Source organism: Lutjanus erythropterus, chromosome 11, assembly GCF_056507025.1.
Source record: "Lutjanus erythropterus isolate fLutEry1 chromosome 11, fLutEry1.hap2, whole genome shotgun sequence".
NCBI classification, from domain to species: domain Eukaryota; kingdom Metazoa; phylum Chordata; class Actinopteri; order Lutjaniformes; family Lutjanidae; genus Lutjanus; species Lutjanus erythropterus.
The window spans coordinates 15137722-15163756 of NC_139327.1; the positions used below are offsets into that span (position 1 = coordinate 15137722).

The 26035-nt window shown below is 38.5% G+C and overlaps 1 protein-coding gene across 11 annotated transcripts in view; it reads left to right on the plus strand.

Moving 5' to 3' along the window:
* LOC146318764 (RNA-binding protein Musashi homolog 2) overlaps positions 1 to 26035 on the plus strand; it is a 351568-nt gene that overhangs the window by 274594 nt on the left and 50939 nt on the right. For all 11 annotated transcript variants that reach the window (XM_084730906.1, XM_084730905.1, XM_084730904.1 and 8 more), the window contains one exon: positions 9124 to 9198. In XM_084730906.1, coding sequence (XP_084587032.1) covers positions 9124 to 9198 — 75 coding nt within the window. The remainder of the gene's footprint in view (positions 1 to 9123; positions 9199 to 26035) is intronic.

The following is a 26035-nucleotide window of genomic DNA, read 5'->3' on the forward strand; positions in this document are numbered from 1 at the left end:
CCACTGTCTCACTCTCTTCCTATCTATCTGTCTATTTGTCTGTCTGTCTGTCTGTCGTTCACATTTCCTATGCATATAATTTGTATGTGCGACCCAACCAAATGGATTTGCCCTCACATAAAAGATTTATTTTTTCCTTCAAAAGCAAAAGAGACATGCAGCTGATTGTAAGAGACTCGTTTTGCCGTGCAAGAGGCCCGTCCTCCTCCTCCCTCCTGTAGCAGGTGCAGGCAGAGCCACAGTCATGCATTTTTATCTGCACCAGGTAACACAGTGTTTAAAGCAGCTTTGATGGTTGATAGCAAGTCATATTTAGCTGCTGCTTGTTTTGCATTTTCTTGCATAGACCCTGGTTCTGTCTGAGGTTTCTGCCTTTTGAAAGGACGTTTTTCTCCCCACTGTCGTCTTGGTGCTTGCTCTTGGTGGGAATTGTTGAAAATGCTGTAAATAACATAAAGACCTGCTCTATATAAAAATAGCATTAAATGACGTGTGTTATGATTTGGTGGTAATAAGTAAAATTAACTTGACTTAAAAAAATGGACAGGAACCAGTGAGTTTGACCAATTAATTAATTAATATTTAGGTGTGGTTAATTATTTTCAGTATCTATCAATCTATTAATCCATCCAAATATATAAAATGAAAATGTTGAGAAAAGTCAAAAGTTTAACTTATTTCAATAGATATTTGAGTTTTTAGCCCAACTCAAACTCTTTGAAAAAGTATTACAAACCAATAATAATTTTGCTGAGATAATTTACTTTTCATCTTTAAATAAACTTGAGTCTTTGAGTTTTAAATATTCCCAAAAAATGTGTATTTCAAAAATTAAATTGAGTCATGGTTTTTAATGTCATATTTTCAGTTACCACCATTTCATTTGCAAGCACCCAAAAGATGACAAAGATGATTCACAGCTCACTGTGAACAATTTTCAAAATACAAAGTTTTCTGATCCAAGTTTATCTGAAGAAGAAAAATAAATTATCTCTACAACAACAGATCTCAACAGATTACAGGTTGGATAAAGTTCACTTACTTTATTTCAAAACCTAAGAGTTTTATTTTAATGAAAAACTCAATATATTGAAGGAAGAAAATAGTGGTTTTCCCAACTTTCACAGCATATATAAAACACGTGGTGCAGGTGCATCAACTGTGAGGGTTATTCCAGGGACGGCCTTGCCCCGTGCCTGATTTTACAGTTGTTTGTGGTGTTGATAAGACCGGCCGAATGCTTCTGTCAGCTCCATCTGAGTCGTTCAGTTGCATCTCATCTGTTAGAAGTATTTAACAAGCACAGTGAACTTTTCAGAACTTATTACAGCCTAATGCGTCTGCGGAGAGGACAGCACTCTTCCCCTCCATTGGGAGACGGCGGGCAGAAAGGCAGTGATGTGCTCATGTGAGAATATTAACAGCCAACTTGTTTGGAGACATTCTTATCTAAATGAAATTGGAACAAGGACAGCGAAACATTCCTTTATATAATTTGCATTTGGAAAAAGGGACCCCAGGCTCATTATTTAAGAAAGTGTAAGCTCCTTTTGTGCCAAATCTCATTAAAGCCATCCCTAGCTCCTTTGTTTACTGCCTCTAATCGAGGCATTTATCTTTATTGTGTTGTGCCCGATGTATGTTTGCTGAAATTAATACACATTTGAGCCTGGGCGAGGTATGGGTGTACCAGATGGATAATTGATTTTAAAGTGAATCAGAACTGTTGAGCCATAAAATAGGTACATTAGCATGCATATTAATAAGGCAAATAAGAGCACTAAGAGGCTGCCACCAGGCCAGACACAATGGCAGGCTTCATTTAGTGGAAAGACAGCGGACTCTCCACTTCTTTTTCCTTCTTTCCTCCCACTCTCTTGCAATATTTGTAGATGTGCACATACTAAGATTTTTATGAGATAGCAGCTTAACTTAGCATGTATCTTAATCCACTTTCCCGACACTTTCATATGCAGCCTCTCTATATAGCTCTCTCCTTAGTGCACACATCTGGCGGCAAATTCTTCATTTAGTAATGTGAAACCCATTGTAATGCCGTATATCAGAGTAGGAAAATGGTTTTGCCATTTCAGAGAGTGTTGAAATAAGGGAGTATGAGGAGCCGCGGTATCTAAGCCAGCAATTTCAGTTTGGCATTTATTCTGTTTGACAGTAAGACAGTATCAAACACATAATATCCAATATTTTGCGGTCCGTGATGGCTTTTCATTGTATCATATCACAGTTCTTTTCAGACCAAACAAACAATGAGGGGTTTTGTGAAAGCTATCCATCTGTAGCTTCCTGGTGATAACTTCTCATCAGCAGCTGATGAGGATTTTTTTTTTTTTCGTCTGGCGTAGCCTCCGTCCTACTTCATCCACACCAGGTTAAGGTTCCCCTCCTCACTGCCTCTCTGAGTTGCATTTCTTTTTTGTCTGTGAGTGAGGGGAAAGGGTCTGGGAGAGGCATTTTCCCATTGGGTCAGGAATAAATTGAACTTTTTCATGGACAGCAAACACTGATTAGATATTTATGACCAAGGTCAACCTTTCTGATTCCAGCTGGCACAGGCTCTGAGGCATACAGAACAGAGCATCCACACACATCCTCACACCCCTGCACACACACATGCATGCACATAGCCTACATTCACTCACGCTCATACTCACACACGCACAAGTATGCATGCACACAAAAGATGCCGCCTTCTTGCTGTCGACACATGCAGACACAAGTGGATACACGCCAACAGAATTCAGCTCTGTGCTCACTCCAGACCTGCAATTCCATGTAGTATAATTATCATTTTAGTGGTTAGTATTAAAATGATTGTAGTTTTGAATTTTTAATTGGTCTTTATTTGTATTTCGTTTTTATTATTATTATTTTTATTTAGTTTGTTAGTTTCCAGAGTGGGCTTGCTTATTTTAGCTTTGTTTAAATTGTTTGAAGATGTTTATTTTAACATTTTATTTTTACATTACATTTATTTTTTTATTAGTATCAGTCAAGTTTTTTTTATTATAATATGGGGGGTCAAGATTTAAGAAGTTCAGAATAGGTATTACCATACAAACACTTTGTGAAGGCAATTGATTCACAGTAAAGTCATTTTCTGTATAAAGTCTAGTTTTTATTTCTATTTCACTTAACAGCTATTTTTTTTTTACACATACTTTCATTTTTTAGTTGAGTTGTTGTTAACTCTAATGACTTTGGCTAGTATTTAATTGTGTTAAGGGCTGTCTTGAAAAGTTCAGTGCTCATTCAGTGACATTTGAAATCTACATCATCATTTAAATGCTGCAGAGCTTCTTTTTTTATATGTTGATACTGTTCAAACCTGTTTTTCTGTTGTTATTAGTTTTATAGTATTTGTAGAATTAGACTACAGTGGCTGTGTAGGATTGTTTCTGATTCATGCAATATTAATATTATATTGCTATTGTCATATGAGACTTTGGATATTGTTATATTGGATATGACATATGTTGTCTGTGTTGTCTTCCTGGTTTTAAAGTCTGCATTACAGTAAAGTAACTTAACAGACTGTTCTAACTGTTCTAATATTTACCTTTACCCAGTTAGTCATTATATCCACATCACTAATGATTATATATCAAATTTACATGTTAGTATTATGTGAAAGAACCAATACTCATCCCTACAAAATTCTTGTAATATTGATAGTGAGGTATTTGGTCAAAAATATGATATTTTATTTTGTCCATATCACTCAGTCATACGTTATATAATGGTGGGTAGTTTAATCTATAGCAATGCCTGATATTCTATAAGGTCATTGCTTATGAGAATTTATGACATGCTATTCTAGAGAAAATGTGTATATTGAGATATGTATCGTATATCACGGCATAACCTAAAAATATCAAACATTTCTGTTCATAAGCCATGTCACCAACCCCTATGACTGGTATCACACATTTCCAATAACTCCAGAGCATTGCGAAGTCCAAAAGTCAGTTTTTAACAAAAAGGGGGAAAAAAACTTGTAATTATCTTCAAAATTCACATGTTTTCATCTAATGAAATATTCAGTTTCAACCCACATTTGCTGGCGTTCAACCTTTCAAAAACAACATTTTCACTGTGGTGAAAAACCTGTTTGCTCTCCTACATGCTCACACACAAAGGGAAGCATGCACCTGTATTATAGAGGCGGTCAAGCAGCCATCTAACAGCACCATAAATTACATAAATTACTTTCTTTTTAATTGATATTTGTGTCCATGTCTTGTCATAACAAGATTAAATGACATTTCTTTGGACATTTTCATATTATGAATATTATGAATACCACCCCCCACCCCATCTTTCTACCCCTCTCTATATCTCCATAGCTAAATAAATGTTACAGAGAATATCAATAAGCAACAGTACAGAAAATTGATTCTTCAGCATACTTTTAAAATGTTTTCTTTTGTTTTTTCCTTGGTGATGACGTCTTTAAATCTGACGATAGACATTTGGAGCTTGATTTGAAAATCTCAAGAGAGGCTTTAAATCTAAAACAGTCACATTCTGTACATCCCTAATTTAATTTAAGCTCTGTTAGTCGGCAATGTCTGTAAGAATTTGTAGCCCAAAAGTTACCATCTAGACATTCTGATGGTAATGTGCCTGCAGCCAGTTTATCAGGCCAGTACATAATCTAACGAGGAGTGAGGACACAAAGCCTGAAAGAGGTTTCCGAGGTCAGTTTCTGAGGTGTAGTAGCTTACAAGCAGTGAAGTGAGTTATCAAGGTTAGCTGCAGTGATTCATTCCTGGCCTAAAGGACTTCCTCTTATGAGGTAATTTAGTCCAGACTTATGGTTGAAGGTGATAATAGCTCGAGGAAAACAGATAAAGACTGAGACATATACCATAATTAGAGGGTTAATTATGTTTATATTACCTTTGATGGTGCTCAAATTCTTCCTGACTCACACACACAGGCTCACCCACCCACTTCTCTTCTCAAATGTTCTTGTTTTGTCTGTGTCCCGCTTCCCCGCTGCCTGCTCTCTCACACCCCGTTCCTCAATATGTTGCCCACAGCTGCTTCTGTCTGAAAACTGTCCCGCTAATTAACTGGTGGGTCTGTGGTTGTAATAAGAATCATGACAGCAGATGAACAATACATCTGCTGCTCTTAAATTTTTCTAATGACACTGGTTCCTCTTTGGGCCTCTGTGCAGCTCTCCAGTCCACCCAGGGACGGTCCAACTTCTGAACCAGTCTGTACCCTCACACAGACTTTGACTTTGGTTTACAGATGACAGTTTGTACTGACATTTTCCAGCCTCAGCAAGTTTAATAATTCAGTGGCTGTGGTTATATTTTTACCCTAATTGTACAAAAAATAACACTGACTAAGTAGTCATGGGCTTCAAGTACTGGTTTATCACAGATGTATGTTGCCTACTTACTCTGTATGTAGGATCTCCCATTAAAATGTTTATACAAATGGTCATAAACTGTATATATATGGCACCCTTCATGCAAGAAATATACCACATTAATGGCCCAGTCTGTGATGAAAATGTAAACAGAACATTGTACCATCACCACCAAATTGTTGTTAACCTCCCACATTGATACATGCATGTTTTCTCACAAATATGCATAGGTGTGCAAAACAACACATGAAAGCAGCCCATGGTGAAGACATTGAACATGTCCAGATCAATCATGTTAGATGCATTATTTACAAAGGATAGTGTCAGCCGCACTGACCAGGGCAGAGCTGCATGAATCCACTCATTTAAACCTATAATCTGTAACATTTCCACATTAAAATGTCTAAATATGTTGGACATACGTTACATGTTTTGTTAACTAGTGTACTTACATTATCCCAAATGTTTACTCAAGGTAACAGTGTATTTCCTGCTAGCTGTTGCTAGCTAGTTGCTTTGTGCTTTACATTTCAGGAAAACATGAGATATGCATAGATGTATTAAAATTACATTACAAACATTTTTGCTGAGCCTTGCCTCCAGTTTTTCCCAGTGGCCACTCACAGTCTGCCCACCCAAAAAGTATTTTCCTCCTTAAGTCACTATTATAAATGAGACGTCTGTAAAACTATTGACAGGACACCTCAAACTGCAACAAGGTCAGGTATGACTCTTTCTATTATGAATTTTTGATCCATGGAGGTTTTATATTTTTAAAACTTACCTAAATTTCAAAATCTGTGACATCACAATGTAAAGTCTATGAGCCAAGTGGGAACTCACAGCGTTTTTTGCATAGGTGCCAGGCAAGCAATTCTCATTGGACTGAATGGGCGATCATCTCCACATATGTGTTGGATACATCAGAGAGTGAAGAAGGAAGTTGCAGAACATGACTAAACATAACGTGAATAACACCTTAATGTTACCTCATATGAATATGATTGCTACCTGAAACAGTCATCATCATGATGTGGTGCTTTTTAAAGTGTTGAGGGACGTTATTTGGCAAACATTCAGAGAAGTAAAGTCATAAAGGGAATTTGAACTGCAGCACTTTCATAACCAAGGACATTTTAGGAATGTCCCCAATGTTCTGTTAAGGTTTGGGACATTCATTACTGTACCTTTAGAGAACTTCTAGGGAACATTACACAAGGTCCCCAGAATGATAAAATAATAAAAGTATTAAAGAAATAAAAAATAAAAAGATTTGAGAAGAAATAGCAATGGTTGTATATCAGTTTTTCATATCCCTTCCAGTTGAAAAATGTTTAGGTTTTTGTTGGGTTAAAGCAAACTGCTCACACCTCTCGCTGGGTGTTTCTGTCCTCCAACAGTCTGAGGTACTTTCTGTTTAAGCAACCTGATCGCATTAAAACATTTAGTACATGCCTATAATTTCCATAAAACACTGGTTGCCCTGGTAACTCTTGAGAAAACTACCACAGATAAAAAGTTCATTTTGAATTCAGTTTTAATTACTGCTTAAACCTTGTTTCAACCTGTAAAAGAACACAGCAACACACAAATGATGGCCATGCTGCAGGTGCAAATGAGCAGCAGTTATCACTTCCTTGCCCACAGCGTCTTTTTAACAAACTGCATCCAGCCGTATTAACACATGAACCTTTCTGCTGTGTTGAAGATGTGCAGAACATAAACAGATGCCAACATCGTTTCAAGGCGCCTGCTATAAAGTGTCATTACACAGAGCTATAAAAAATGTCAGAGAACTTATGGTTGAATAAAAAATGAAAATGAACTGGGCAGTTAAAAACCGAGCAGAGAGCTATATGTCTAGGAGCAATCAATGCTTTGGGTTTCAACACTTAAACACCATCCAGTTCCAGTTCTTGATGCCTGACCCCAATCAGCATCCCTCTGAGGCTCCTGTTGATATACCTTAAATGTGTTAAAATTTAATGAAACAGGTTCTATCGATCCATTTCTGTAAAAAATATTAGCAGCTATATAATACTCACATTTTAAAGCAGCAGGTCTGCCTCCCATGAAAGAAAATTCATTTCCAATCTGGGCCCTATTTTTGTAATTGTGGCTATTATTCTTGTAGGTTATAAAAAAAAAAAAATTTCAGGCAACAAGAGCAGCGTGATCAAGATTAGAGGTTAATGCATTTGTGACAGGTGACCATTGATTGAGGGTGGTGCTTGTCAAACTGCAAACACAGCGAACGTTTTTCGGTCGAACGATCTACCATCAACATCATGAGCTATAAATACATGCCACCTCTCTTTTAGGCTCAAAGCATAAAGATAAATCTCTTCTTGTTTATTGCAGTTTCTCTCAAACAAAGCAAGCTAGGGTTACATGTAATACAAGACACACAAGACTTAGTGTATGAAAAGAATTGTTCCAGAATGTAATCTTACTAAAACTGTTTCAGGCTCATGTTTAACGTGGATTATTGTACTTTTATTTTTTATGGTATTAAGTAACATTAGAATTTGCTAGACAAAACGAGAACATTTGGGTTCCCAGGAGATTTAAAGGCAGCCTTTCAAGATTTGTTTTCCCTCTCAAAGTGGATATATAAGTAGCTTCACTCTAAGAAATACAAGTGAGAACAGAACCATAAAGGGTTCTTCAGCTTGTTTATACGAGTACCCTTTTTGGTTCCTGGTTGAGCCTTTTCTAAAAGTTAAACTTAGAACTGTTTCAGATGGTCTTAGAGAAAACCCAACACAAAAGATTATAATCTGTGAAAGGTTTCACCCAGAATCCCCTCCTTTTCCACCAAATGAGTTCTGTTTCTTGGACTGGTTCTGTTCAAGATTCTGGGAACACAAGGATGTCAACGACAGAGAATGCAATGCACAATGACCTCTAGAATATGACAAACCCAGTTTGGTTCCCAAGGGAAACCTGCTAATTTTTGGTTCCAGCTGAGAAACAACTTTTTTGGCTTCCAAAGCAATTTATGTTTGGTGGAAGTGCTCCAGCTGGTTCCAAATGTGGTGCTTAACAAGAGGACTGCTGGTTCTGTGTTGGTAGAAAAGCCCTATACAGAGAATCCTCCTATGATATAAGAGTTCCTGGCAGAACCCTCACGGAGGGTTCTATCCTTTTCACTTTCTGAGGATTCTTACAAGCACCTACCCAGGCGATTTTGCAAAGAACCTTTTTATATTCCAATGGTTTTATCTAGAACCCATACTTAGGGTTCTACAAAAAAACCCTTTTATATGCCAAGGATTTTATCTTGACCCAATCCAGGGGGTTCTACCAAGAACCCTTTTATATGCCAAGCATTGTATCTAGAACCCATACTTGGGGTTTTACAGAAAACCCTTTTTATTTGAAGGGTTTTGTCTTGTACCATCCAGGGGGTTCTACCAAGAACTCTTCTATATGTTATGGATTGTATATTGGGGTATATTCCATGGATTTTATCTAGAACCTAGATATAGTCCTTGAAGAAATCTTTCTTTCAAACAGGGTTCTTTGGATGAAAGGGGTTTTTAATGGAACCAGTAGTCTTACAAAGAACCCTTGATGAAACCTTCAAAAAAGGTTCTTCAGAAGAAAATGGTTCATGTTAGAAACTCAGTCCTTCAAGAAGAACCCTCATTTCTAAGAATGCATGTTCCAGTGTTGTGTGTGCACGTGTTCTCATCTCTTTTTCATCTCTTTCCCAGGTTACCCTAATATTGTGGCAACGTATGGCCGCGGATACACTGGATTCGCACCCAGCTACAGCTACCAGTTCCCTGGTGAGTTAAAGGCTTTGTTCAAATATCAGTGTTGCATCTGATTTCTGTCATGCACTCTCCAGACGTACATGCACAAACACACACACACACACTCACGCACACTTGCGTGCGCATACACAAAGCCTCATCAATATACAAGTCAGTCACCAAATAATCTTCAGGGTTATAAGTATGTTACGTGTCTGGATTTCTTAAGTAGCTTTTGAAAGCTGACGTATAGTGAAGTAAATTGCTTACTCCTTTTTATCCCGTACTCGAACACTACCATGACCAAATGTCTAAAATGGGGGAAGTTCTTCGTCTTCTGCGGCCCAATGTATGCAAATTCCTCTGTAGAGAAGCAGAAAAATAAGCAGCGCTTTGTGTAGGCTGATTTTAAAAATGTGGTTCTTATAATGGAAAATGAATGAAGTCATTTTCTGCATTAAAAGTGTTGACTCGGAGCACCGGCCACTTTAATGGGAGTCCAAATGGGAAGGCGTGCAGTCTGGAGGTGAGCAGCTGTACCTGTCTGCCGCGAGAGAGCCCATGGCTCCGCGGTGCCTCACTTAGACAGGCATACCGTCAATTTCATGCTTTATTTAGGGACTTTACACACACTTTGTTTGCCGTGCCAGACATCATTCCTTCCACTGATAAGACGGAATGGGAAATATCTGACAGCAGCTCAGATCTCTGTAATATCTTTGTGAAATAGATTCAGGAATGGTAAGACAGGAGGTCCAGCTGTGACCACCTGCAGATCAGACATATGCTAGATTTATACTTGACCACAACATTATTTGACAGAAGAAAGGAAATAGCACTTACTCATCAATGTGGCTGACCATGACGAGCATACAAATGTGGGAATTCAGCCGTTTTCATCTGTTCAATGAATTTTGGTAGAATTTTGGAGTATAATGACCTTTTCTTTCATGAATGCAGGGTTTTTACAGGTGCTAGAAATCCTTGAAAATCCATAAATGTTAGTTAAGTAATGTTAAAATTATGTTTTCAAGCTTTGAAAAGTGCTTCAATTTTGGATACAGTTCTTAAAACTGCTTGAAATTGTAACTACATGACTTTCATAATACAAGGCTATCTGACTGAATAATTTGCTTGCTAGATAAAGAAATGAAATAAATCCCGGGAAACCTCATTGCTTTTGCCTTTCGCACAGAATGAAGACAACTCTGTGTGTGTGTGACGCTTAGTGTGATATGTCATCTTTTCCATGTCAACCCTCTGATGGAACAGTGAGTGGCAGGCTAACAGACGACGAGGTTGCCGTTTCAATGATCGTTGACTTGAAAACAAAGATTTCCTTTAAATTGAAGTTATTTGTCTTGTGATTGTTTGAGTGATACATAGCCAGATTTTATAAGATGCCAAGTCTACTTACAGACAAGTGATAAATATTGAAAGATGAAACTGTTTTAACTTTTCTTTCCTTTAATTTCCCATCCCTCTGTAGAACTCCATCATGAAACAGTTTTGATTGTTTCTAGCACAAAAACATCCGATTCGATGTTTTGAAGAACTGAAATAATAATTTTTGAGTACAACCTCAATTCCAAAAGAGTTGGGACATTGTGTAAAACATGTCAACAGAATGCAGTGGACCTCATGTAGGAACCACTCGTACAGACAGATGAGTTCTTAAGTATTGTATATGAGGGATTTAGGAGACTTGTTTCATTCACCAAGTTTCTCGTGTTTTGAATTTCCTTTCAATACGAACATAATTAAGAAGTGGTCCAGACCTGTTGTAGGAGTCATGTGCAGTCAGTCTGCTGGTATCTTAAGACGAGTTTTCACTAATAACTGCATAATTCATTAGTTTTAAGACATTTTGAGTTTGAAAAATAGATTACACTTCCTAATTATATCAACATAATCCTGTTTGAGTGCAGTTTGAATTATAATATATTGTGAATTTACATATAAAGCCTGTCCTCATTAAGTTAATGATGTAATATTACCTACTGTCAGTTGTGTTGGCTGTGTATCTTCACATGTAAGTTAAGAAGTCTCTGTCCAGGAGAACATCTTTACTTATTATGTTGTCTGTCTCCATGATGGAAACTTCCCCTTCATCCCCTCCTCCCGCTGCAGTCATCATCAACTTGCTGTGGCGGGTGTTTTTTTTTTTTTTCTTTGAAGCTATTTTCATATCGAACCATTTCTTCTTTATATCAGTGACAGTCTGACCCTCAGGTAACACAGCATTAACAGCCCTCGTTTTTTTCCCGTTCTTTGCTTTAGGTTGTCTTAATTTCACTGCTGACGCTGTTAAAATGATTAGCTTTCCTTCATGGATCTCTGAAAGTGTCTCTCTTTGATGCTGTTCTCATGAATAAACACTTCCTGACATGTGGGGCAAGACGCGTAGCCTTGTATGGTATTATTGAGGCGTTAATTATGCTAATGTTCAGGTCTCATGCATGTGCACTCATATACACACAGGCCGATCATTTACACATTTATCTGAAGTTACGAGTGTTTGCTGAATGTGACATGGTGTGTTCATGTGAGTCCATTGTATGAAAAAAGTAAGATAAAAATGTTCTTGAATGAGGTCCAACAATTTGCAAAAAACTTTTCAACCTTTAACCAGTTACATACATGTTTATTTTTTAAAAATTATAAACTTTTTTGCTTTTTGGGAGTATACACTCATTCTGAATTTGATGTCTGCAACACGTTTCGACATAGTTGGGACAGCAGCATGTTTACCACTGTGTTACATCACCTTTTCTTTTAACAACACTCAGTAAGTGTTTGGGAACTGAGGACACTAATAGTTGAAGTTTTGAAAGTGAAATTCTGTCTCATTCTCACTTGATATACGACTTCAGGTGCTCAACAGTGCGGGGTCTCTGTTGTTGTACAGGTACTTTATGCTTCATAATGCACCACACATTTTCAAGGTTTCAGGTCTGGACTGCAAGCAGGCCAGTCCAGTACCCAGACTCTTTTAATAAGAAGCCACAGTGTTGAACCACGTGCAGAATGTGCCTTGGCATTGTCTTGCTGAAATAAGCAGGGATGTTGCTAAAAAAAGACGCTGTCCGGATGGCAGCATATGTACCTTTTAGCATCGATGGTTCCTTCATAGATATGACAGTTAGCCATGCCCCTGGCACTGATACACGCCCATACCATCACAGATGCTGATTTTTGAAGTTACCACTGGTAACGCTCTGGAAAGTCCTTTTCCTCTTTAGATGGAAGGTTACAAAGTCCATGATTTCCTAAAACAATCTGAAATGTGGACTCACACACTTTTCCACTTTGTGTTAATCCATCTCAGATAAGCTCAGGCTCCAGAGAAGCCTGCAGCGTCTCTGGATGTTGTTGCTATATGAATTTCACTTTGCTTCAGTCTCAGCTTACATTTGTAGATGCAGCGACAAACTGTGTAGTGACAGTATTTGAGTTTGGAGAAGATGTAGGAATCCTGTAAGTGAGATTGAGGAGACCAGCGATGTAAAATTGTTTTGTGCACAGGCACATACATCTAAAATGATGTTTAGACATGAGACAAAATGAGTATTTATCCACCCCTCATATGCTGTGAAAGCATCCTAAAAAAAAGTTTCTGAACTTGGATGTAACAAAAAGAGAAGAGAGAAGAGGTTGAAAGGCAAAGCGGCAATCAGTATTTATACTGTGTAAGTAATTCTAGTTAAACATGGATTTTTAAAATGTTTACTGTTTAGGACAAATTAAGGGATATCACCTTCCCCGAGGCAGAATGTATGATCCTGTCCATGTTAAACTCAATTTAAAGAGTTTGATAAAGCTGTATGATTAAAACAGCCTCCTCTGGGCTCGCTCAACTCTTGACAGGGTAATTGGAATTTTTAATGTATGAATCAAACTCCTTGTCCAAATTAAATAACCTCAGGCCAAATATTGACTAGTGTCCTTCCTTACTAAGATGTGGAAAGCATCCTCAATTTAAGATCAAGAGCTTTTTTTCTCACTGTACACCACCTCGCTGGAACACTCCTATAAATAAATGGAGCTGGGGCCAGGCAGGCTGGATCCAAGAGGCGTAAATTGTGGGCAGCATTTCAAGGCTTTTTTACACCCGGGAAACCTCAGGGGTCCACTGTTAACAGGAAAAAAGTGGTTAGGCAATTGTCCAATTGTCAAGATAAAACAGTGATAAAACATTGATCAGTGATGAAACACTGAATTAAGTAAGAAAACTCAATAAGACATACAGAGAAAAAGAGAAACTAAAGCTGACACCCCTGCAGCTGAAACAGAGTGTAACTGTAGAAAAAACAACCTGAAAGTGAAGTGAGATATACACAACCTGAGTTTAAAAAAAGCCGGTTAGTCTGTCATTCACCAGCTCAGCGGCTGTTAAACAGTATCTGACAACATAGCACCCTGGTTCCTGTGACACTCCCAATTAATTCCAACATTGATCACAAAGTGTGTTTGATATTGATCACATGCAGTATGTTTCTTTGTGTCTGTATTTGTCTGCCGTGACTTGCTTACGAAATTATTCCATCATAGCACAGACGTCATTACTATTTAATGCACTTAGAGACCTTCACATATTACTGATGTAAATCACATCATCCTCTATCTGTCAAAAACGTGTCCACGCAAGTGTTCACATATCAGAGCTTTTCCCCAGAGGGCAAAATCAGACAGTGGTATTTATTTGTGTTTAAACCAGTAATTACTGTAAAATTATTTTGGGCCAGGAGGAGAATAACAACTACTGTTAACAGATGTTTCTCTGGCACTGATAGCAGTAGTTACCAACTATGTATTAGCTGAGTGATACTGAAAAGTGAACATTTTCACACACTTCATACTATGATATGTATACAAGCACACATGTATGCCACATCCATTAAGTGGGCATCATAGATACATGACACATCTGCTAACTGCAGGGAGCAGAAATTCAGTTGCTGATGTCATAATGTGCCACTAAAATAGACGGCTGATGTTAACGCAGATTTGGCAACATCAAAAATGCAAAAATGTTGAAAACACTACAAGCGTGCACATAATTAAACACATAATAAAACCATTTTTGTTATGAAGAAAAGCCTCAGGGTACGTATAATAGCAGAATAGAAATGTAAGCAGCAATTTTGTGAAAAAATTGAGGATTGAAGAATTAGCTGCAAGTGGGAATGTTCAAGAGTAATCATTAATCAATTAATCGCAATTAAGAATATAACCAATTAGAAATTCATTAAGTCACAGTTTTTCAGGCAAACAAAAGAATCTGATTTGAGTGAGAGACTTACTTTTTTATTTTTTGTTTGTTTCAATTGTTTGTGCTTAAGGAATTCCTGTTTTGCATAACTAATATGCTCCTGGAATTGTTTAAATACAACTTAAATATGTATCCCATTAATGATTAATCAATTATTGATTGTTAACATGTTCAACTATTGGTTAGGGAAAATACACACAATTTGAAACCCTAGCTTCAAGTTCAATTATCATAAGGTTCTTAGAGTGCCTATAAGGAACTTTCATATTTTGTTGATTTTGCAGCTCCTGTGGACGAAAGCAGCAGTGTTTCCACCATAACCATAAAATATAACGTCAAAAATAAAATTAAAGAAAAACCTCCACAGCTTCATTTAAAAGTGGAAACAAAACTTTTTCAACTTTTTCTCAAGTGGTATTGATTGTGCACAAAAACCTTTACGCAACACTGGATCGCTTTCAGTTTCGTCAGAGCCTGTTTCCTTGAAGAAATGATCAGCAATACTTTTACTGAAGAAGCCAATTGCAAGCTTTTTTAATGTTGAGCATTTCATAATAATAATATATGTAGTTTGAGTAAAGTTAGGGGGAGGGGTAACATAAGAAGTCAACATTACGAGAAATAGCGCAAATTTGCTCATTAATTTCGTCTGTAATGGAGTCAGAATTCTCCCTGGTGGACAGATTTCCATTGTAAAAGTAATGTAGGGAACTTGAATGCAGATGGCATCATTATTCGATAGCTCTTACACTGTGCAATCAATTTTTAGTCCACCTCATAATGATAAGTTAAAGCAAAAGGTTGTCTTTTTTTCACTTTGACTGGCTAACTTACTACTCACTGTAACTTTGCCTGGGATAATGTGAGCAGAGGCTCCTCCAGTCAGCACAGGAAATGATTTCAAGGAGAATCCAACCCGATGGCAGGCATTAAGAACAACTATGAAGAAATAGCCAATCTTCCCGCTGATGGTCTGGTCATATAGAGACATCAGTATCAAATTGAGACTGTTTCATAACCAGTTAAAACCTCCTTGTAGTACATTAAAAGATTCATTTACATCCCCTTTGAAATATGAAATCATTAAATCTACAATCTGTCTTAATTATCTACATCTGTTGCACTTTTAGCACAGAGATTCAGTGCATAGAAATGATCTTTTCACATATTTTCAGCATATGTTTGTCCCTTGTTTAGCTATTACAGAATGCATTCATACTGATAACAGAAAGAGGATTGAAGTGTTTGCTAAAGACGCCTTCTCTGATTTTTGCTTGGTTTAAAAATTCAAGCTGTATTTTAAATGCGCTGCTGTAATCACACAGTGTTTACCTCGTGGCAGCATCGTTTCAGCATTATGCTTGAACCAAAGTTGGAACTGAATTTCAAAGATGATGCTGCATACTGCACGAGTACTGACAATCAAGAAGACAACAATGTTTACCATTACCTCAGAATCACAAATGGTAAGGAGGCGTTACAAATGATTAGCAACATCCCCTGAACAACAAGTCTTTTTGTTTTGCTCCATTCATCAGAGCTTTTCTTTGTAACAGTGGATGCAATTACTTGATTGTTTAGTATGTTTTAGTAACACATTTTCCTCAGCTTTGTATTGATTTGTTTGTTAGTGTGGTTAGTCTTCTTCGAGAGACTGTTAAACAGTAACACACAACGACATGTGACAGTCATCTCTGTCTGATCCATAGTGACAAACAATGTCTGAGATTGTGCTACACGACTTTGACTGCAAACACTGGTATTTTCAGCGTCAGATGAAAGCAGAGGGGACAGTAATGCATGCATGCGAATGTGACATGTGATATGTGAGTGTTGTCATGTTGTGGATGTAAACATCCTCACTGTTTAAGATGAAGGTCCCTTGATTTGTGCCGAGGCTCTTACTACCTTTACCTTCAAATCACACCGGCCCTTCAGACTCATGTCGCTCTGCTGCCGTCATCATGTAATTTCCAAAAGAAATAAGTGAGTTGTAGCTGAATCTCCATATGTATTTCCAGTCCCTGAAGTAACCTTACTTTGAACTGAGCACCATCTTTGCTTTTACCAAAAATCCTTTGCGCGCACGCACACACACACACACACACACACACACACACACACACACACACACACACACACACACACACACACACACACAGGACAAGTTAAAAAAAATGAAAAATATGTTTGGGACTCTGATAAGTGAAGTGTTCATCAGTGTGATTGACATATTTGCATAATTGAGGTTAACTTACTGATGTCAAACCCATCTTACACTAGCAAGCAACTTAAAGGGCAGGTTCACCCAAACTGCAATCAAAACACATTTATTGTTTCACTTACTATACATCTTTAAATTATTCAGACATGCAGATAATTTAGGTTTTATTTGCCTGGATTTTGAGATATCAGACAGCCTCTGAGATTTGTGCACAATGGAGGTGAATTGCATTTAGTTTCATACTCACAAAATTAAAAATTTAAATGGATAAAAGTCAGTAACATGTTTTTCCTAAATCAGTGTGCCTATTGATAATCCATAGACGTCGATGTGAACTGCAAATTTTGAGGAACTCTATTTGGCAGGAGACTACACACCACTAAAGTTAAAGGAATAGTTCTGAATATATAAAGTGGCTTTAAATGAGGTTATCAATAGTCGGTGTATTACCTACAGTAGATGACTATCACCAGGCCTCCGGTGTGGGGAAGCAGCCGGAGTCTTGGTGTAGGAAACTGGAAGTAATGAACTACTGTGGACATGGTTAGCAGCAAAACTGTTTTAGGCACAAAAAAGGGCCCACTTAAAAAAAAAGTCAATATTAGTTTCAGTGTATGTGATATCTAAAATATTTTCACTGCTTTACCTTGCTGTCAGACAACCTTTTCTGACAGGAAAAGTTTAAATATCACTCTATTCAAACCAACTAAAATCCACTGGCAATTTTTATCTCGCAGAACTTGTGTTTCAAAAGGATAGTTTCACCAAAGTCACACATTAAGACAAACAAACCAACACACTGTGCCAGTGGTAGACCTGCAACTCCTGTGTTCTGCAAAGTAAAATGACTGTTTTTTTTGCCAAAGAAGACTGCCTGAGCAAGAGAGAGAGCAATATTTAGATTATCAAATGGCTGGTTCCTGTTAGGAAAAAAGGCCCTCTGACAGCAAGGTTAACAGGGGAAAATATTTTAAATATAGCGTACACTTAAACTGATATTTATGTTCCAGGTGAACCTTGTTTTAAGTAGCTAAAATATCTCCATCTACTGTAGCTAATATATTGACTATTGATAAGTACCTCATACAAACCCACCCGAAATAATCAGAAATATCTTTGTTTGCAGTTTAACAGCTGCTGTGCTGTTACTATCATCAGCTGATGCAGTAATACATATGCTCTTCCAGTTTGGTGACAAAATTGGCAGGTATACTGTATAACACTGTCAGACAGCTTTAGAGGAATGTCAGGATGGTACATATCTGTGAATGTAGGTATCAGTATCACTTAGACTGAGCTGAGATGGGTAGTCGACATGTCAGTCATGTAGCTTCGGTTTATTTTTCTGCTACTGAACCCACACACAGCTGCCTGTAGTATGAACATACAGCTGTAGGATCATTGTGCGTCTCAGTGGGAGCTTGTTGTTAATATGATGTTTAAGTTGACAGTTTTATTTGTCAGTCAAACATATAACCACACGTTCCCTCTCCGTTCCTCTAACTATAAATTAAACAGTAAATGAAGTGATATTTTGTTGTGAAAGGTAGAAACATACCTGTGCACCGTCAGGCAGATGCTGAGAATTGTGACTGCTTTCGAGAAATGTCTGCGTTAGCCCAAAGAAACCTTGAAAGTAACATTCACTTGTACGCTACTCTGCTGCTCATCCTGGATGGCAGCTGGGGCAAGAATCAAAGTACAAAATACAGCACACATCAGCATTACAGAACTTGACTTAAATTATCAGACTTCAGAGCTAACATTTATCAGGCTACAAAGAGCAAACTAAAATTGAAAGTATCTTTGAATTAAAATGGGGAACAAGAGGACCTCACTTTGAGTCTGTCAGACATTAAAGAGCGCACCATTCCCCAGATACTGCAGTTAAAAGCGGCTGGACAGCGCTGATTTTCAGATAGCTTCAAAAGAGGAGAAATTCTAAAGTTTTGTTGAAATTAGGATCCTTGCCTCATGCTGAGATGGTAGAAGTAAGACATGTATCTGTCCTCTTTTCAGCTGACTGACATTTGCTTTACTGCATCTGGTACATTTCCCTCTTAAATTTTAAAGTGGAGGGAGCAGTGCTTAGCTGCAGCTCTGACCACCTACAGAGGAGCTCCGTTCATTTTACCCTCTCCAAGAATTCATGCCATATATGTTATTTTCTCATTCCATTTGAGTAGAGATTAAAAACGTAGATCAAACAGACAGTTGTATTTCAGGAACACCCTCTGTAAAGGTCATGTCTATAACACAGTATAAACACATTTGTAAGATATTGTAATGCATTGATAAGGCTTTATAAAACTCTTTGTAAGTGTATATAATCATGCATTACATGCATTGCACTTATAGCAAAGTTTATAAAGTATTTTAAGTGGTGGACATGATGTATTAGTAATAAGTTCAGCATTCATAATGCTTTATAGCTCCATGCCAAAGTGACAACAGTGTTTAAAAGAAAGACCCAAGTCCTGGTTTACAAAGCACATTATAACTACCATAACTTTAGCCTGTCATAGAGACACACAGAAAACTGCTCTAATGTGTTATAACAGACTATATATTAAATATAAAAGTATAAATACAAACGTTTCTGAAAAAGAATATTATCTCCTAAATAGTAATAAAACGTTATATCATGACTTTGTGAGCTTGAAGTAAAGTGACAACATTATATAAGGTAATCAGCTATTTTATGATGCTTATAAGACAGTATTCCTTTATAAATGTTTATAATCATGGATTGCATGATTGATTAAGGTTCATTAAGCATTGTAACTGGTGGACATGATGTATTATAACTTAAGCGTTCATAATGTTTTACAGTACACTCCTCAATCCTCATAATTGTGTTATAGTATTACATAATTGCAAAGCTCATTTCCAGCACCAGTCTCTTGATGGGCATTCATAGTCCAAGTAAATATTAAAATTACATGTCCAGTATAAAATCTTAAAATCAGTCAATATAGTAATCAAGAGCAGGAATACCAACCATCCTCGACAGCACACACAAAACCAGCCTTCCTAGTTTGTGTCATTATTACAGTTCTGACCAAGTTTTAACCAGGATTTGACTCATAGAAAACATTTTAAAATTTTAAGATCTGCTGTAAACTGGATAAACTCACCCATATTTCTTCTTTACGTTTTAATAGCTAGCTACCTAATGGCTTAGATAGGATGCTATTTTATACCTACTTAAAAGCAAAAAGCAGCTGTGAGTAGTGCTAGAAACACAGAAAGCAGGAGCTGACAAGGCATAAGGAACATTACTGTACATTATCCTCGTTTCTATGCAACAGTCTAATTAGCATTAGCTAGCTGATAAATGTGCTATTGTATTATTCAACTTGCAGCGCCCAGGGGAACATCCCGAGATGTGCCGCATTTAAAACATGAGGTGTCTCGTTTGGAGGACCTTACGTGATTAAGGCATCGAAAGCCTCATTCAAAGAAGTATCTTATTTGATCACAGCCTTACAGTACATCGAACTGTTGGGAGTTTTTTTTAAGATTACCCCAGGCTAAGACTGTATGCAGAGTAAGGTCTTGGTGTTTACTGTGCTTATTAAAATGCAAATGGGTACAAACGAAAATACTTTTCAGTAATAAGTGCAAGTTAAGCTTATGACCGCACTGTAGTTTATGTACAGTGTTTCTGCCAGTGGTGGCAGCAAATATACAAGAGGAAATACAAAAGGGTGGTTACTCTATTGTTTGTATGATGTATGCATGAATAGGAAGCTTATCTGTATGAGGGAAGATGTAATTAAAAAAGGAAAATGTAGTATGCATATATGCATTGTGCATCTGAAGAAGCTGTTGGAGTTCACTTTATACTCTTAGAAAAAGGAGTTCCAAAATGGTTCTTGCTGAAGGACTGAGGTTTTACCTAGAACCATTTGCTTCTGAAGAATCCTTTGTTGATGAAAGGGTTTCTAAAGGGTTCTTTGTAAGACTAAGGTTCCCTTTTTCATCCAAAGAACCCTTTTTGGAAGACTGTTTTTTTTCAAGGATTGTTGAGAACTCTTTCGTTAAGGGTTCTTTGTACCATAATATAACCCTGGGTAAATTCTAGATAAAACCTTATTAACATTAGAAAAGTTTTTGTAGAACCCCCTGAGCGTGTTCTTGATAACACCCTTGGAATATAAAAGGGTAGAACCTCCAGGGTGGGTTCTAAATATACCCACTGATTTATAAAAAGGTTTTTGGTAGAACCCCCTGGGCGGATTCTCATTAGCACCCTTAGAGGGTGGAAAGGTTCTGGATAGAACCCCTAGATAGGGTTCTGGGTAGAAACATTACACAGAAGAAGGGTAGAATTACACCAAAGAGGCTATAAAACCTCTTACAGAGGGTTCTGGGTGAGACTTCTCACAAATGGCTCTAGGTATAACCCTTTATGTTTGGTTCTAGGTGGAACTCCAAGTGGAACTTTTATAAAAGGTTCTACTAGATACCAAAAGGATTTTTTCTGTGGGGACAACCCAAAGAACCCTTATTGTTCTAGTTTGATCTTTATTTCTAAGACTGTCAAAGCAGGTATCCACATGTCATGCATTAATATTGTACTTTCTATTGTTAACCACAATTGTATCAGTTCTTCTCATTAAACATACATTAGTGTATAGGTGAATGTGCGCACACACACACACACACACACACACACACACACACACACACACACACACACACGAGCTGTATTTATACAAAGACTGAGATTCAGGAGCTGTGCATGGAGGAAAGAGGCGGAGGTGGAGGGGCTCAGTCAGGAGCTCCTCTCCGCTCTCCCGTCTTCCTGTGCGACTCGCTGCCTCCACAGCCGTGCCCTCAGAGCCTCCCCTGGCATAAATGACCATTATGGCTCCATTAGGGCTGCTACTAGGAGGTCATTATGCTACACTGAAAAACCAGGGATGAAGATGTTAGTGGGGTCCCATCAGGGGAGAGACGCAGACTGAGTGAGAGAAAGACATAACACTCAGTCATCCAGCTACTCCAGATGTCATGACAGACAAACAGCAATTCAGGTCCAGTGAGTCAGCCTCTTAAGTGGTAAAAGAATGGAGGGAAAGGATGATTAAGGAGGGGAGAGGGCAGCGGTAAGTGTAGCAAAGGGTGCAATGAGGACAGAGGGGCGGATAATTTTGGGTTACCTTAACACTAAAGAGATAAACTCTCCAGGCTGTTTCTAAAAAAAAAAAAAAAAAAACATTGCATCTTGCTTTCTCTCATAACACATTTGAACAGTGTTGTGTGTAGGTTTGTTGTAGTTGGTGAATTGGTTTTTCCATCTGTTTTTCTTGTCTTGTTGCCATATCCTTTTCTTGTCACACACTTCATCTGTGTCAGATCTGTTTCCCCGGCAGATATGACGCGTGGGATAGCACTCGGGTAGCCTCCGTCCCTCTGCATCTCCAACTCCTCTGAGCGACCGACCACGCCTGAGACACAACAGCGCGCTCCATCATATCTAAGTGACAGAAAATGACATTCCCAACACTTTAAATCAGTTTGGAGTGCATTTCTCTTTCTGTGGGGATGTAAACAGGACTCGGCTCAGCAGGTGGGTCTGGGTTCCACAGCTTCTTGTGTCGCTGAATATGAAAACCTGCAGGGTGGCCTGGTTGGCAACAAGAACGTCCCATACTGTACGCAGAGGATGACGAGTTTGGCTGTCATAACAGCTCACATGTCTGTCCTTGTTGAGTCGTCCCGATTCAAGTTACTTATAGGCTGAATTGCATATTGTATATTTATGTATGATTCAAAGGTATATGCAGCAAGTTAAATATTTGCTTCCAACAAGAAACTACTAAAAAGAAACACTTGTGAAAATCGAATCCGATCAAGTTGTGACTGTAATTAAAATCACAAAACCCCTAATCATCATGCACTGTGTTTTATGACACTCAATACATCTAGTGCAACTGGCAATTCAGACACAGCTGCCAGTGCTGCTGTGACCAGTTCATGTGAATATTTGAAGGAGTTTAATGAACAAACCAGTGCAATTCCCAGTGGAAAAAAAAATCACATTTTTGCGCAAATTGTGCCCGATGGGTCTGAAAAAACAAATCTGAATGTCAGCCACGTTGGCAACGCATTTGAAATGATCCATTGAGTTGAAGCATCCAAACAGTTTTATTATTTTTCTGGGACTGTGAACTCAATATTCAAAATTCAATATTGTGAGCTTGAAGTAGTTCATTTTAATCTCTGTGAACTGAAGTTTGAGCAAGTGCTTGTGAAGTGGGAACTTGCACAACACTGAGCGCAGGCTGACAGATCTTGCGTTGGTTAGGGTTACACCTATAGAAGATGCATGTTGCTCAATGCAGCTTAAGTAAAAGTGAAAAGACTGCTGACCTTTTGACCCCCTTCTCCCTGTAGGAGAGGAATTTAAAGGTACAGGGAGCAGCTGTCCTCTCAGCAAGTGGCATATAAGAGAAGGGAGCTGCTGACCTGTGCAATTGGTATGATGGTGACTGCTCCTGAGGGCTGCATGCCCCTATAAACTGGGGCAGAGCCAACCAAGCATATGATAAATGCACCAGAGGTCACACCAGGGCATTGGCCTGAAACTCCAGTTAGCCTCCCAGGGTTTAGCAACTGTCTGCTGCCAGGAGATGGACAGGTGTTGACGTGTGCTTTATAGAGCTGTGAGGCTTCTGAAGCAAAGGTAGCTCCTGGAAGGTTGGTGGTCAAGGACATGATGGTCTAATATATAGGACAAAGCTCTGTTGATAGCAAGCGAACATGAGAATAAAAATAACAAGCCTTTTCCTACAGAGCAGGAATGAGTCCTAAAACCTGGAAATGAGTTAGCATGTTAGCACTACCAGTTGTCATGTTTCGAGGTCAGTGTTTTTTACATGGGCTTTTGATTAGATAGAAAGACATTTTCACTTTTTCATTGTTTTGTTCTACAACATAAATAATGTTAGTAAATACCCCACGCATGAATTTTTAAGCTTTTGCATTTCTTAAAAAAGGCAGTTGCGAACAAATAGCTCAAAGAGGCTACAGATGTTGTCACCGACATTATTGCATGTAATTTATTTATGCTTAAAAAAATAATAAAGTGGTGTTCATTGGTGAAGATTATCTTGTTGAACAAAATGTGTAAATATCAAAAACTTAGAAAAGATATTTTTTTCTGCAGTAATCAAACCCCCAGTGGAAAAATCCCATTGACTTTCTGATGAGGGAACTAGAACGATGCTAATTTCCAGGTTGGTCTAGAACAATACAACATCCTTGTAGCACTCTATATTAACATGGTGTTAAAGCAAACTCAACACTTCCTGTTGCTCCTTTACACAGTAAAGGCCCTCAGGCAAATAAGTATTTTCTGTAACATTGTTCATCACAATGTTGAAATCAAAGCCAATGAAAGATGTTTTACATCCAGCTGGAGTCTGACTTTAAGAACTCTGTTGCATTCCCTACAGCACAGTTCACTCCAGTCACAAATACAAAAATTGACATTGCTTTAGTACCATAGAAAAGACACCAGCAACTATCAGTGAACTAACCATTTGGTTGGTGTTCTGTGAAGGCCAATCAGAAAAACAGATCCAATTATGAAGTGGCGGGGTCTGCCACAATGCTGGTAAATGTTTGCACCAAAACGCAATACATAACTAGAGTCTCTACTGCATTTTGGTGTCCTTTACAGTGCAAGCGTGCTGTTTATGTCTGTGTCGGAGTTTGATACACACACAAGAACAGAGATGTCATGGTGCATTTAAGTGCAGCTTCTAAACTCAGATATCTACACTCAAATGGCCACAAAGGTTGTTTAAAACAGGAAAGTTTCTATTGTTTCTTATTTTTTTATTCTTGAAATACATCCTACATGTGTCATGACTGTCTTGTTTGTTCTCTACAGTATTTTTAATAATTAGATGCAACAGTTCTAACAATAGTCCAGTCATTTCTACATAGTCAGATTTTTAAATTCTGTTTACAAAATTCATATCCTATCATAGTGTTATCAGCAAACTCCCCTGCCACAGATCTGCAAGTAGAGACAATACAATACAATATTGTTAAGAAGAGCTGAATAAATAAATCATGCTAAAGGGTAAATAGAAGGCTTTAAGTAGACCCTGTGATTGATATCAGCCAATATTGCTTCCAGTGATCACCCTTATTATCAGCAGTCACTAATTAAAAGTGTGGAAGATGCCTTTTCAAACTTTCTGTCCAGTGGAACTCTCTTATTGCTGGCTATAGTCCATTACCTCCTGTGAGGATGGTGATGTAGTCTGGGACACCTTATGCAGTCATTATCAGCAGATCTGAAGCTCTCTCAAGTATTCAGACATCTTCTGCTTCCCATTTCAGTACAATAAGTACGCCACTTCTTGGCTACAATACTGGAGCAGGTGGAAAGAATCACTGGCCTGAGGCTGATGGGAAGCTTACCTGTGTCATGGGTGCATACAACATTGTCCTCCATAAGACAGATCCCACTGTTTGTGTTTTTACTGCACTCCCGAGATGCGGTGGCAGCGCACACACACGCAGCGGTGCTGTTGGTAGAACAGGTTTCTGTTCGACCAGAGTTACACAGCAGATTGTTCTTTAGATCCTGTGACCATCTCTCTACGAGCTGGGTGAGCTGTGACCCCAGCAAGTGGTCCCACAGGCCAGAGTGAGTGCTACAGGGCTGGAAGCAGATGGCCCTCCTGATGCCACACTGACTCACAGATTGGCTTTAATTGCCAAGGCTGATCATTAGCCCAATGGGTCTGTGGAGGCCGGGGCACTCCATGAGTCGCAGGCCTTAAAATAGAGCCTGACGAGGAGCGGCGTCGTGACCTCACACACTTGAACGGCCATGCACAACACATCTTTTCTCTCACACCCTTGGACACACACACGCGCGGGCAGAAAACTGATACAATCAAAGACTCTTCAAGGCTGCGTACGAGGGCGAAGGAGGTGGAGGGACTTTACCAGAGGCCTCGCTCTGCTTTCCTGTCTGCCTCTCTGACTCACTGTCTCCTCCACAATGCTGACTGCACACTCACTCACACACACACACACACACACACTTGTGCACCACCACACATGCAGACTCTCTGAGCTCCCCAGGCTGACTCTGACTCTGTTCCCAGTGACAGTAGTGAGTGTGCTGCTCTGACGTCAGTGGACAGCACTGTATGTCGTGCCCTATCTTCTTCTGTGTGTGCAGTCACACAGCTAGACTGCTCTCAAATCTCAAGGCTCTCAAATCTGTTTTATGTACATGTGATTTACTGTCACAGGGAGACACTATGGGCTCAATGTGTTGTATCTGTGTTCCTGGACATGGGTGCATCCAATCAATGCTCAAAATCAGGGATGTCTTG